The sequence below is a fragment of the Aspergillus costaricaensis genome (assembly GCF_003184835.1).
Source record: "Aspergillus costaricaensis CBS 115574 unplaced genomic scaffold BO79scaffold_13, whole genome shotgun sequence".
NCBI classification, from domain to species: Eukaryota; Fungi; Ascomycota; class Eurotiomycetes; order Eurotiales; family Aspergillaceae; genus Aspergillus; species Aspergillus costaricensis.
Genome location: NW_020291813.1, coordinates 756,693 through 770,519, shown reverse-complemented (window position 1 = coordinate 770,519; position 13,827 = coordinate 756,693). Strand labels below are relative to the sequence as shown.

General features: G+C 50.5%; 5 protein-coding genes across 5 annotated transcripts; 2 read left to right on the top strand and 3 right to left on the bottom strand.

The window, feature by feature from the left end:
* Nucleotides 1–454: 454 nt before the first annotated feature.
* Nucleotides 455–1,945, bottom strand: BO79DRAFT_264189 (phosphotransferase family protein; the record flags this gene model as incomplete). The annotated part of the gene is made up of 3 exons (XM_025686758.1): nucleotides 455–709; nucleotides 768–831; nucleotides 891–1,945. The coding sequence occupies 3 exons, from the start codon at nucleotides 1,943–1,945 to the stop codon at nucleotides 455–457; spliced, it is 1,374 nt and encodes a 457-aa protein (XP_025540496.1).
* Nucleotides 1,946–2,204: 259 nt separating this feature from the next.
* On the bottom strand, nucleotides 2,205–3,323 carry BO79DRAFT_172176 (acyl-CoA thioesterase). Its single transcript, XM_025679622.1, has 2 exons — nucleotides 3,125–3,323; nucleotides 2,205–3,059 (listed from the first exon to the last, which is right to left on the bottom strand). Exons 1-2 carry the CDS (start codon nucleotides 3,236–3,238, stop codon nucleotides 2,283–2,285), a joined length of 891 nt encoding a protein of 296 aa, XP_025540495.1. The 5' UTR covers nucleotides 3,239–3,323; the 3' UTR covers nucleotides 2,205–2,282.
* A 1,216-nt stretch (nucleotides 3,324–4,539) lies between these two features.
* Nucleotides 4,540–7,879, top strand: BO79DRAFT_264186 (glycoside hydrolase family 35 protein; the record flags this gene model as incomplete). Its single annotated transcript, XM_025686757.1, has 7 exons — nucleotides 4,540–4,766; nucleotides 4,831–4,953; nucleotides 5,005–5,696; nucleotides 5,748–7,015; nucleotides 7,073–7,205; nucleotides 7,276–7,422; nucleotides 7,485–7,879. The coding sequence occupies 7 exons, from the start codon at nucleotides 4,540–4,542 to the stop codon at nucleotides 7,877–7,879; spliced, it is 2,985 nt and encodes a 994-aa protein (XP_025540494.1).
* Nucleotides 7,880–8,360: 481 nt separating this feature from the next.
* Nucleotides 8,361–10,045, bottom strand: BO79DRAFT_287159 (TPT-domain-containing protein). Its single transcript, XM_025688550.1, has 8 exons — nucleotides 9,814–10,045; nucleotides 9,690–9,757; nucleotides 9,607–9,612; nucleotides 9,429–9,546; nucleotides 9,265–9,364; nucleotides 9,067–9,217; nucleotides 8,758–9,014; nucleotides 8,361–8,704 (listed from the first exon to the last, which is right to left on the bottom strand). Exons 1-8 carry the CDS (start codon nucleotides 9,900–9,902, stop codon nucleotides 8,474–8,476), a joined length of 1,020 nt encoding a protein of 339 aa, XP_025540493.1. The 5' UTR covers nucleotides 9,903–10,045; the 3' UTR covers nucleotides 8,361–8,473.
* A 1,544-nt stretch (nucleotides 10,046–11,589) lies between these two features.
* Nucleotides 11,590–13,738, top strand: BO79DRAFT_172171 (lysosomal protective protein precursor). The gene is made up of 4 exons (XM_025679621.1): nucleotides 11,590–11,777; nucleotides 11,834–11,946; nucleotides 11,999–12,656; nucleotides 12,709–13,738. The coding sequence occupies exons 1-4, from the start codon at nucleotides 11,652–11,654 to the stop codon at nucleotides 13,663–13,665; spliced, it is 1,854 nt and encodes a 617-aa protein (XP_025540492.1). The 5' UTR covers nucleotides 11,590–11,651; the 3' UTR covers nucleotides 13,666–13,738.
* The last annotated feature ends 89 nt before the right edge of the window (nucleotides 13,739–13,827 follow it).

Here is a 13,827-nt window from a genome sequence, read left to right as displayed (position 1 = left end):
CAGTATTTGACAAGCGTGGAACTCTAAAAGTAACTTGTGGATGGAACATGTTAGTGCTTTGAGAGAGGTGTTGGATTGAAGTGGGTATCGTGTGGTTGTGTGTTGATGATCTCAATCTGAGGAAGGAACGACAAGAACAACCAACTCAGGTAACCCTATCTGAACACTGTACGGTGTGGTCATATATTGTCTTCTCTTCTTTAGCTCTAGTCAGTGAATCCAGCGATGTTGATATTATTCACTTGCAAATCTGATAAGCTACATAAAGTTACTAGTCATCATGCAGGGTCGTAGTTGACCCACCGGACCTGAGACGTATTATCTAGTGAATGTCCAAAAAAAGAAGATATTCGTTCTAAATCCAGTCACAGGCTACTCCGTCTCATGATAATACGCGCCGTGGTGAATGCCAAGGCTGTAATACCCAAGGCAGTTGCTATGAATAGGCTCGCACTCATCTCCAATTGAGGTTTCTATATTTCATGGTTAGAAAGAGTATGACATATAGAATTCCGTTACGACTCACTTTATATTCCTGCATAAAGTCTTCCGTTTCACCGGTCTGTTCTTCTTCGTAGGAGACAACGGTCTCGTCTCCGAGCTCTGCATGATATTGCTGCAGTTGTTTTATCTTCGCCTTGACGAAGTCCTCACGAGCCTTATGCATCTCAGGGGCGGTGGTAGCGTTGTATACCCTCTCTGCAATTGACTTACGCGGGCCCCAGCAGTATTCATCTAATAAGTCCCAATATATCATATCGACTGACGGTACCATGCGACATGCCATATTGAACCACGCGCTTCTGTCCTGAATTGACCGGCGCATTCGTACTGACAGATTATGATCAGAAGGGTCAACCCCCAAATCTGTCTCCTTTGCCTCCATGCACTGCAAGAAGAGGTCTGCTTTCGGTAAAAAATCCTCGAAGAACGCCTTTATGCCATAGTTGTAGATGATCCGATGTGGTCGCTCCTGAAGTAGCCACCACGGGATACTGCCGGCAAATTGGGCCGGAGCCGCATAACAGAATTCCCAATCAATAATGCCGGTGATCTGAAGGGAGTCATTCACCAGAACGTTTCCAGGGCATAGATCATCGCAGAATAGTTTGAAGGGTCCATAATTATCTTCAAGGGACAGAAAGTTCAGTGCTGACGCTTTCATCAGATGACGACAAGCGTATTTCTCACGACAATCTGTGGAATCGTAGATACTGTTTCTTTGTTGTTGAAGATGCTTCGACTGCAACTCGAGAAGCGAGACGATGTAGTCTGTGGAGCTGTTATAGGTTCTCGGTGGATCAAGATCTGTCAGCCCGCATGTCCGGACCAGCTCGTTCATAGCGAGGGTTAGGGGCCGTTTGGTCACTTGTGGCTTGCCAGTCACTTCGTTGTTAGCCAGGCTACCAATGCAATCGAAGTCGAGTTTCCACAGTTCCAGCAAGACCTGTGCCATTTGCCCGTACAGCGCCTTGAGCGCCTCCTCGTCGATATCTGGGTTGAGGGTTTCCTCCTTGTCGGATGAATCACTTGTCCGGAGTAGTTCCGACATCTTCCTCCCTTCGACCCAGGTCATAATAATGAAGGGACCCAGACCTGTAGGATTCTCGTCTGCTGTCCCGGAGGCAATCACTCGGGGAACGGGAATGGTCGTGTTGTCTGCGATATATGTCATAAGTATGGCTTCTCCGCGAACTTTCTCTTCCGGGAACATGGATTTCCCTGGAAGCGGAAACCGAATGAGCCAGTCATCGCCATCATCCTCCCAGTGTAGACGCAAACTAAAGTTGAACGATCCGCTGTGCATCGACCGAAGCAAGCAATCATCGCGGTTGCGGTGCTTGTTGGCCAGTTCGCAGATGCCGCTGGCGGATTTTGAACAGCGTTTCACCCATTCTTTCCTCAATCTTTCAAACTGCGCAAGCACTATATCATCGAAATCCATCAATCGGAGAGGTTTGAGGTCTTAGGTGCTTCATGAGTCTTACAATGGTCGAGTAATGAATTAACAACCCTGCGAGGGATAGATTCAGACACCGCTTTGTTGACCTTGCTGCATGTAATGCTGTTGGTTCCTGGATCGGGTAGCGGGCTAACCTATTGCGGCTAGTCTCCGCATTGCCCAACAGATGTTAAATGTTGAAGTTGACCAAGAATAAGCCTGAGAGGGAGCATGATAATCGTGATCTGAATATGTATTAAGTGCTGATCTATCGCTCTATCCTTCGCAGTGAAATGAGTTCTATCTATAACGGTCTATCAAATACAAACATATCAATCCTCTAGGCAAAGCCAGGCTTGGTCATCTTGTGGACATAGTCCTCCAGGAGCCTATCCTCCTGCTCAACAATCGGCTCCACAACAGTCATGCCCCGATCAATCTCGGCCTTCAAACGCTCCCACTCATCCGAGGTACCATTGGTAGCAGCGGTCTCCTTACGCTGAACGGCATCCCCGTTAGCGTGACCATTCTCAGCTCCAGTGGCATAGCCATTAGCAGCCGTGGGGAAGAGGAACGGAGTGTAACCCGCAGCCTCGAAAGCATCCTTGGGAGGAACGGTGTAGCGGCCCTTCTTCAGAACGTACTTGCTGATGGACACAGCGTAGAGTCTCTTCTTCAGCGCCTCGGGATCATCCTGGCCCTTCTTTCCCTTGCCCGGCTTCAGGAAGTAGGTGATGATGTAGATCCACTTCTGGTCGAAACTGGCCACATGCGACTTGACCTCGTACTTGGCGTATGCGGGAATCTCTCTCTTGAAGGTGGTGTAGACGCTGCCCAGAATGAAACCCAAGAAACCCTTCTTTCCTTGTTCCTGCAGACGCTTTTCCAGGAGCGCAGCTCCCTTCACGACGATACTGGACATGAGAGCGGTACGGGAGACATCGAGGTCGGAGAAGTAGGTCGAGTTGGATTTGTGCATGTTGAAGTCGAGTTCCATAATGGGGGCGCGAGAGTAGATGCTAACGGGCTCGAGAACCTCGGTGCAGGGACGGGCGGGCTGTTCGACGGCAGGAGTGATGAGGTAGCCATGCTTAAAGAAGTAGCGGTACACGCGGACCTGGGGCTATCAGCAAATTGACATTCAAATAATAAAGGTATGCGAAGGGACCGAATGCGACGTACATGCCATATCATGGGGAGGGTCTTCAGGTTGAGCAAAGCGAAGAAGATGGCAGCAGCTTTCCAGAAAGTGACGGACTCCCAAAGGGAGCTCGCCAACGAGCAAATGGCCTCCATGTGGAGATTCTGAGAGCAAAAAAAAATTGAGATCAAACGAAGGAATATGTACAGAAAGAAAACGACACAGTCTATGATGGTCTATGCATGAAGGATCGCCTACAACAAAAGGGCGGGATTCCAGAAGGCTTAAAGAAAGACAGGGCGGCGGCGGAAAAACTTGCCGTGGGGCGGCTGGACCGATTAGTGATAAGCTCCGATAAGCTGCTGCCGAGGTTTGCCCCAAAAAGGGGTGTGCTTCCGTGCAAACTTTGATGCGCTTTCCACTGTCCCTGCTATACGCTTTGGCTGTGAACACTGCACAATTTGGGTTCCACTGTCGATCCCGATCGGGAAGTAGTTGTTCGATCACATAGTCCGTCATGCCTGATGGTGCACCTACACAAATAAGTGCCAGCATGTAAAGCTCATAAGAATTCTCAATACTTGCCGTGTGGCAAGCAGGCTCTCCGACCACCCATTTTCTTTCATTCGACCATCACTTGTTTTGGCAAGGGGAGAGAGAGAGAGAGAGAGAGAGCTTATCCCTCAGATCCCCAACAGAATGTTGTTGGTGTCTGCTTCTCCACTCCACTGAGTAATGTGGAATTCGATCTGGTCTCCACCAAGTGCGGCTGGTAGCTCAGCTATCTTCTACGCGCCACCATGATTGCACAATGGTGACATGGCACACTGAAAAAAGGACAGCTTTATGTGTAGAAAAGATGTTCACAGCTGCACCTGGTCTCTGCAAGTAGCTTAGGAACGCAGAGGAGGTCGGAGATCTTCTGCCCGATATTAGCGGGGAAGCCGAAAGCTAAGTCTGTTATCTGAATCTGCATCTTCAGGTTCTGTCCAGTGTGAAGCGCACATGCTGAATCATGTACACTATGTACAATGTCAAAACGGTACCCTGTCTTTCAGAGAACTTAAAAAAAAAGGGGGTATATTACCAAATCCCATTGCTTACCCCGCAATCCCGCCGGGAATATCCCCGGTCTCTCCTCTCCTGACGTGATGAATATCGGGGTAGAATTGGCCCGATTGAATAATTAATAGTATTATTCCACCAATCCACCCGCATAGGGGCAGGCCCCATGGCAGTTGGAGTAATTGAACCTGCATATGCGTGCCATTTCTGCATGAACATTTCACGCCACTTACCCCCATGTACTGTTCGCCGTTTTCTCGCGTGGTTAATAGCGCGAAATGGTGTCAAACCCATGATTCTTTAACCGGCTCGGCAGTGCAATCGCCGATGATATATAATGTGAGGGAACGGCATAGATGCTAAGAAATTATTGCGCGTGGGCGATAGTACCATGAAGCTGCAGTTCATACTTTCGTGCTGGGCCATCTTGGTCGCCCAAATCCGGGCGACTACAGATGGTCTGACAGATCTGGTCGCCTGGGACCCTTATAGTCTGACCGTCAATGGCAATCGCTTGTTTGTCTATTCCGGAGAGTTCCATTATCCCCGATTGCCCGTTCCGGAAATGTGGCTTGATGTCTTTCAGAAGATGCGCGCACATGGCTTCAACACTGTTAGGTTTGTGCAATGTGAATATCCAAGAGTTCTTCCAGACCCGTGACTTCTGACGGCTGTCACATAGTCTATATTTCTTCTGGGACTATCACTCTCCAATCAATGGGACATATGACTTTGAGACCGGAGCACACAATATCCAGCGCTTATTCGACTATGCCCAAGAGGCTGGAATCTACATCATCGCACGGTTAGACATAGTTGCTCCCCGTTTCCTCGGGAATCGCTGACATCAAACCAGTGCTGGGCCCTACTGCAATGCTGAATTCAACGGAGGTGGTCTAGCTCTATACCTGAGCGACGGGAGCGGTGGTAAATTGCGAACGAGCGATGCGACATATCACCAGGCATGGACTCCCTGGATTGAGCGTATTGGTAAGATCATTGCGGAAAATTCCATCACAAACGGTGGGCCAGTCATTCTCAACCAGATCGAGAATGAACTTCAGGAGACCACGCATTCTGCCACCAATACCTTGGTCGAGTATATGGAGCAGATTGAGGAGGCATTTCGAGCTGCTGGCGTGGACGTTCCCTTCACTAGCAACGAGAAAGGCCAGCGATCTCGAAGTTGGTCGACAGACTATGAGGATGTGGGTGGTGCGGTCAACGTCTATGGCTTAGACTCGTACCCGGGAGGGCTCAGTTGCACCAACCCTTCCACAGGATTTTCAGTCGTACGGAACTATTATCAATGGTTTCAAAACACCAGCTACACGCAGCCCGAATACTTGCCTGAGTTCGAAGGTGGCTGGTTCTCTGCCTGGGGCGCCGACTCTTTCTACGACCAGTGCACTAGTGAGCTGAGTCCACAATTTGCGGATGTGTACTACAAGAACAATATTGGTCAGCGGGTCACCCTCCAGAACCTGTACATGTTGTACGGGGGTACAAACTGGGGCCATCTAGCTGCACCTGTGGTGTATACTTCATGTAAGTACTCCCGTTAGGTTCCGCAGGCAAAGCCATACTTACTGGCTGTAGACGACTACAGCGCTCCTCTTAGAGAGACTAGACAAATCAGAGACAAGCTCAGTCAGACGAAGCTCGTTGGTCTGTTCACTCGAGTGTCTTCTGGCTTGCTGGGAGTCGAAATGGAAGGGAATGGCACCACTTACACATCGACCACCTCAGCATACACATGGGTGCTTCGGAATCCCAACACGACCGCCGGTTTCTATGTTGTGCAGCAAGCTACCACATCCTCGCAGACAGACATCACGTTCTCCCTGAATGTGAATACTTCTGCGGGCGCGTTCACCTTACCCAATATCAATCTGCAAGGCAGGCAAAGCAAGGTGATCTCGACTGATTACCCACTCGGTCATAACACGCTCTTGTATGTGTCAACCGACATCGCGACATACAGCACTTTTGGGGACACTGATGTTGTCGTGCTCTATGCACGCTCTGGACAGGAGGTGTCGTTTGCCTTCAAGAACACGACTAATCTGACCTTCGAGGAATATGGTGATTCGGTGAACCTGACTAGCAGTTCAGGTAATCGTACTATTACCTCATACACTTACACTCAAGGCAGTGGTAGCAGCGTTGTGAAGTTCTCGAATGGCGCCATTTTCTATCTCCTGGAGACGGAGACGGCATTCCGATTCTGGGCACCACCTACCACAACAGACCCTTATGTGACAGCGGAACAGCAGATATTTGTGCTGGGCCCATACCTAGTCCGCAATGTGAGTATCTCTGGAAGCGTTGTGGATTTGGTTGGAGACAACGACAATGCCACGACCGTGGAAGTATTCGCTGGGTCTTCCGCAAAGACTGTCAAATGGAACGGTAAGGAGATCACCGTCAAGAAAACAAACTATGGGAGCCTTGTGGGATCGATTGGTGGCGCCGATAGCAGCACCATTACGCTCCCCAGTTTGACCGGATGGAAAGTCCGCGACTCCTTGCCCGAGACCCAGTCTTCCTATGATGACTCCAAGTGGACGGTGTGCAACAAGACTACAACGCTGAGTCCAGTCGATCCACTCAGTTTGCCTGTTTTGTTTGCCTCCGACTATGGCTATTATACTGGCATCAAGATCTATCGCGGTCGATTCAATGGTGCCAACGTGACCGGAGCAAACTTGACTGCGCAAGGAGGTCTGGCCTTTGGTTGGAATGTCTGGCTGAACGGGGATCTTGTGGCCTCGCTTCCAGGTGATGCCGACGAAACATCGTCTAACGCAGTTATCAGCTTCTCCAACCATACCTTGAAGCAGACCGATAATCTGCTGACAGTTGTGGTAAGTTAGCACGCAGATACGCTAGCTTAGACCCACATGGTTAATTTCTTTACCCAGATCGACTACACCGGACATGACGAGACGTCTACCGGTGATGGCGTGGAGAACCCTCGAGGACTTCTCGGAGCAACACTCAATGGCGGTTCATTCACGAGCTGGAAGATCCAAGGCAACGCTGGAGGTGCCGCTGGTAAGGACTCCACTGGGCCCCTTCTCTCCGTCGCACTAGACTAAGAACATTGTTCTCTTTGTGACAATAGGAGCATATGAGCTTGACCCTGTGAGAGCACCCATGAACGAAGGCGGCTTGCTCGCCGAGCGTCAAGGTTGGCATCTACCAGGATACAAGGCGAAGTCATCGGACGGCTGGACGGATGGATCTCCGCTCGATGGACTGAACAAGTCAGGTAAGCATCAATATCCTTGATGTCGCTGCCCGTTGTTATCTGCATCTAACCCAGAGTAATAGGAGTCGCATTTTACCTGACCACCTTCACCCTTGACCTTCCCAAGAACTATGACGTTCCTCTCGGTATCCAATTCACCTCACCGTCGACCGTCGACCCGGTGCGCATCCAGCTCTTCATCAATGGATACCAATATGGCAAATATGTTCCCTATTTGGGGCCGCAAACAACGTTTCCCATACCACCTGGAATCATCAACAACCGCGACAAGAACACCATTGGCCTCAGCCTGTGGGCGCAGACGGATGCGGGTGCTAAGTTGGAGAACATCGAGCTGATCAGCTATGGTGCGTATGAGAGCGGCTTCGATGCGGGCGATAGGACGGGATTCGATCTTAATGGAGCTAAATTGGGGTATCAGCCTGAGTGGACGGAGGCTCGCTCACAGTATACCTGATGATGATCAGTCAATAGTTACCAGTAGTAGTTGTTATTGTCACTATTAAAGTGGAGGGTAGTAGCAGTAGTATATATATCTCAACGGCTAGTAAGAAATAGTAACACACCAGTCGCTGGGGTATACTCCAATGGTATACTGTAAAAGTGTCACAGTATAATATTCATCGCCAGCCTGAAAATGTCAGACCAGCGTGACATCCTAGGATTTGAACTAAGTGGGCGAGCCAGAAGAGTTGTGGGGGAGGGAGATGAGATGCTGTGGGATATCCGCCTTCTGCCTCAGGCGACAAGGATGGACCCACCCGAAAAGAGCAACAAACGAGCGCGTCGCGTCCGGCAACTTCTGTACGCAGCTGTATGGTATCAAGTATTGCCATTATTATTTTTTCGAATACCGTAAAGATGATGCGCATAGCGAAGTGATTAGGCTAGAGATGCTGGCATCTCCCCCTGACTACGGAGTATGCTCACTCACGTTTCGCAGTTTACACCTCATATAATAAAGATACAATTGGGGCCCTGCCCGATTCTATGTACGTTCTATATCTGCCAACCAACTACTACTCCCCACATATCCTATGTACAGTCGACTCTAGTTCTCGGGGCGGGGACCACCAAGCAGCTGGTACCGCACCTGGGCCAGAAGGTTGTTGACACCGTCCTTTCCAAGCTTGTAGTAAACCAGACCACCAAGGGCGATGGCGTATCCGAAGGCCTGGAGAGGAGTAACGGGGTCGCGGAAGATGACCATCGAGGCAACGACAAGGAGGATATCCTTGAGAACTCCGGACAGAGTAAGGACGAGGGCGGAGGTTTTGCCAATCTACCGAAAATTAGCGAACTGATGCTGACGAACTCAGTTTCAGCAAGACATACCAGGAAGACGACGGCAACGTTGAGTCCGAAAGCCACGGCGGCGTTAAGGAACAGAGTACCCATGCCGAGTTGGTAGATGTCCGACATGTGCAGCGAGGGGAGCTCGACAACCGCAGTGACGACGGCGTTCATGACGGCGCAAGCAGGTGCGAAGTAGTACAGGGAAACCAGGGGGTCCATCTTGAATTCGGCAGAGCTGAGCAGGCGCTGAACCATAACCAGACGGACGGACTCGAAGATGGTCGCGAAGAACTGGCCTAGAGCAGTGTTAATAAAATGGCCAGTCGCAGGAAGTAGAAGAAGACCTACAGATGAATCCGATCATGGTGAACTTGATTTCACCAATGGAGGCAATGATAACACCGAGGACGATGAACGAGATGTTTCCGAGCAGGCTGAGCTTCACCGGCGCAATGCCCATGGCCCAGGTAGCAAGCAGTGTAGCCACAGAGTTGGTGGCCTGACCACATTAGCGGGAGTTTTGCACATCGAGTCGAATGTATTCACCTTGAGCATCTGGATAAAGGACACACTGAGGTAGAGATAGGCGAGGTTGCCGCAGATCAGACTGAGAGAGAAGAATGCGCCAATGGGGACGATGGCACGCCTATAATGACAACATCCGATTAGACACAGCCATTGATTGTAATTTCCACGACGATTTCACTGACATGTATACGCGAGAGGTCATGGGCACCTGGTGACGGGAGTCGAGCAAAGTGGTGAACCGCGCCATGAGGCGGGTCATGATGGTAGCGAAAACGAGATGCCATGTGGTCAGGAAGATGGCTGGAGCATGTTAGTCGCTTGCGACGATTTATCTCGGCATGAAGATTGGAATTGACGTACGGAAATCTGTGAAAGAGAAAAGTAACGACGGTCAGTCTATTGATCGCATACTGCGACAGCGCAGAAGATGGGGGTCAACTCACTGAATCCAGCGGTATGGAGAATCCACTTGTTGAAGATGATCACACCGGAACTGAGAGCAATCCAGGTACTAGAGAGACATTAATGAACATTCCATAGGCAGCCACCACAGATATAGAGTCGTACGCGATGTAGAAAGCCGGGTGCATGGCGGCCTTGGAAGGCTCCGCGGACACAGGCGTGTTGACGGTCGGCAATTGGGACTTAGCAGCCATGATGGATGGACGGTCGCACACGAGCGAACTGGCGAGGTCGTAAGAGAGATGGGAGGACAAGGGAGGTCGACAGGAACCGGGCAGGAGAAACTCCGCAGAATGCTGCTGGAGAAGAAGAAGAAGAAGAACAAGAAGAAGAGAAGGAAGAGGACAGCAAGGAGAATAAAAAAGCTTAGCGGCGGCAGGTGAAAAGCGCAGCGGGACTCCGTTTGGACGTTGTTTTGTTGGTGGAGCCCCGCCGGTCGTCAGTCGCTAATTCTGGTTTGCTGCTCGGGTTCCTGATCGGCGTCCCTCTTTCACTCTTCAATCTTCCCTCTCTCTCTATCTCTCCAGCCACTATTCCCCAGCCCACGTTCATCCAACTTCTATACACTGTACAGTGTCCACCCGGTCTTCAGGGTCTCTTCCATCCTCGTCGATCATCTACCTCTCTTACGCATCTGCATTGTCATCATGTCCTGCCACACTCGATCAATGCCCATTGAGATGGCAGCTGAAAAAAGACACTATACATAGTAACCCCAACCAGTCGAGCAACAGCCGATCGACTCCAGGGCCACGCGGCCCTTTGGGTCCAGCCTCGTCCCTCCGCGTCATCGCCCCTCCAGGCGTCAAATCCTATCCCGATGGCGTTACTCCGTCCTCCGAGCTCTAAGACATGCCCACTGTCTATCTCGAACACACTAACCACTTTGATCGCTTCAATAACTGGCACCATACCAATAAGGAAACTCACAATACCCGTTCGGAAAGTGGGTGGAGTCTGGTCGACCAAGGATATCTTCCGTGCACCCAGGGTTCTTCTGCCAGGGTCTTCGATATTTGCGGAGACTGTGCGCTTATCGATAGGAAATAATATATCCACAATCTCCCCCCTTAATTCAAAGCTGAAAAGGGATGCCTTGCATGCAACAGACTTTTCTCGCCGTAGTTCTTGGGCTGTGACACCCACCTTCAATACACTCTGCTCTCTTTGACGTACGGGGGATGTGAAACTTGGAAGCGATGTTCTCCGACGCTTTATTCGTCATCCCACTGACATCTGCCTTGTCAAACATGGAACGCAGAAGAGGCAAAGTTGAAACACGATCCCGCTGTATTGCGGAGCATCGATACTCCGAACGGTTGATCGGCTTACGAAGCTTGTCACCCCAAAGCTACTATATTAGTCAACACTATGGTTGACCGCAATAAAAGGCTAAATAAGGGTCCTTTGGGTGCTCCAACTCTGGGAAATCTCCGACCGTTAGGCTACCTAATCTGCCATCTCTACCCGTTAGCCCACTTACCCATCTTTGGTCTCCCAAGAATGAAATAAAAACAAAGTACTACAAGCGGGCCTATGACATTGAGCCAGGAGTGGGGCATTTACTCCAGTCGTTCATCTGTTATCGATTTATCAAGTTTGTGAAGCTCCCCGGAGCTGGATAATCTGGTCAGTCCATCGCCAGTTCCGCTCTGCAATGCGCCAGCACCGAAGCGTCTGCACGTAGCCCATTTTGTCAGCTACGTATCTGCCTCTTAACTAGATGGATGTCGCCATTCGTCCACTAAGAACGCCATTCCCCACGGCCGACGGACTCCGGCGCAAGGGCCTGATAAGCGTTAGCTCCGACTCCGAGTTAGTCATGCGGCGTATTACACGCTCTTCTCCCCTCACGATGTTGATGCTTTCTCTGTTGTCTCCGGTATACCCAGTAAAGCTCAGGCTGTCATATTTGAAGTATCATTGCCTTCAGCCTCTTCACCATGTTGACTAGTCTGGTGCTTGGGGGACTTCTGGGTCTAGCGACCGCTCAATTCCCTCCCGAGCCCGAAGGCATCACCGTGCTCAAGTCGAAATTGCATGAGAATGTGACCATTTCCTTCAAAGAGGTGTGTACAGAGGACCTAGAAATGGATTTTATGCTCATCCCCGTACTGATTGTCAGCCTGGAATTTGTGAAACCACGCCGGGTGTCCGATCTTATTCGGGCTATGTACACCTTCCCCCCGGTTTCCTTTCCGACGGAACAGGTGAAGTTCAGGATTATCCCATCAACACGTAAGTAGACTTTGAAGCATTGGAGGATGAGCGATCATTGACTTCCAACCAGCTTCTTCTGGTTTTTCGAAGCCCGCAAAGATCCTAGCAATGCGCCTCTGGCCATTTGGCTCAATGGAGGTCCGGGTGGTTCATCGCTTATGGGGCTCCTTGAAGAATTAGGCCCCTGTTCCATTGCATCGGACTCCAAGACCACAGTCCTCAATCCTTGGAGCTGGAACAATGAAGTCAATCTCCTATTCCTTGATCAGCCAACCCAAGTCGGCTTCTCATACGATGTCCCAACCAATGGCACTTTGGTTCGGACTGCCGACGGCGAAGAAGAAATCCATTCCGGTGATTTCTCCATTGATATTCCTCAGTCCAACTTCACCCACCATGTTGGTACCTTTGCAAGCCAGAAGCTTGCACAGACAGCTAATGGGACTGCATTTGCGGCTCATGCTCTATGGCATTTCGCGCAAACCTGGTTCTTCGAATTCCCACACTACAAGCCAAATGATGATCGCGTCAGTCTCTGGGCTGAAAGTTACGGAGGCCACTATGGTCCAGGTATTTTTCGGTTCTTTCAACAGCAGAATGACAAAATTGCAGAGGGGACTGCAGAAGACGGTGCACAGTACTTGCACCTCGACACACTTGGCATCGTGAATGGCTTGATGGATATGGTGATCCAAGAAGAGGCTTACATTACTTGGCCGTACAATAATGTAAGACTACCCTCGTCTTATTTAAATTTGCATATTGTCTAATTCTGTCCAGACCTACGGCCTCGAGATCTTCGATAAACCCCTCTACGAAGAACTAATGTATAATTGGACGCATCCCGGAGGCTACCGCGATCAGGCCCTCGCCTGTGAAGCGGCTCTGAAAGAACGTGATTCCGGCTTGCCTCACCCAAGGAAGAATGTCTCTGAAATTTGCGGAGGTCTTGCACTCGAATGGGGAGATGGTCCCGTCACCTACTACCACACCTTCAATCGTGGGTGGTACGACATTGCCCATCCTAAAAACGACCCATTCCCTGCCAAGCACATGCTCGGGTATTTGACGCAGGAGTCCGTTCTGGCCGCTCTTGGGGTACCCGTCAACTTCACATCGTCTTCGAGTGCCGTGGCTACACAGTTCATAAATACTTTTGACATCGTCCATGGCGGCTTCCTGGATGCAATTGGTTACCTCCTCGACAGCGGGGTGAAAGTGCACATGATGTACGGAGATCGTGATTACGCCTGCAATTGGGTCGGGGGCGAAACAGCCAGCCTTGCAGTCCCTTACTCGCGAATTACTGAATTTGCCGACACGGGATACTCCCCACTTCTTACGCCCGACGGGGTTAGCGGCATGACCCGCCAGCTGGGCAATTACAGCTTCACTCGCGTCTTTCAAGCCGGGCACGAGGTCCCCTCCTACCAGCCTGTCGCAGCGTATGAGATCTTCATGCGGGCGACTTTCAACAAGGATATCCCGACTGGCCTCTTAGCTGTTGGCGATAATTTCCAGACGATTGGACCCAAGGATACGTGGCATATTAAAAATATTCCTCCTGTTATGCCAAAGCCGCAGTGCTATGTCCTGAGTCCCGAGACGTGTCCTCCGGAGGTTTGGGAGACCGTTGTGAACGGATCTGCGACCGTAAAGGATTGGTATGTTGTCGATGGTAGCGCGGGTGTTGAGGACCAGGAGGGTTTTAGCATTCTGGGAGGAGATGAGCTGTAGTGGCTTAGAGGTCTACTGCACAACCTCGGTAGCACTTAGATATATCGATATAGTCTGCTTTCTCATCTACGAGCACGTGATAAATATCTAGCAATAAAAGCGGACCAGTCGGCCGAAAGGATCACGTGATGACCTATCAAGGTTGCGCGTTCGATCCGGCAC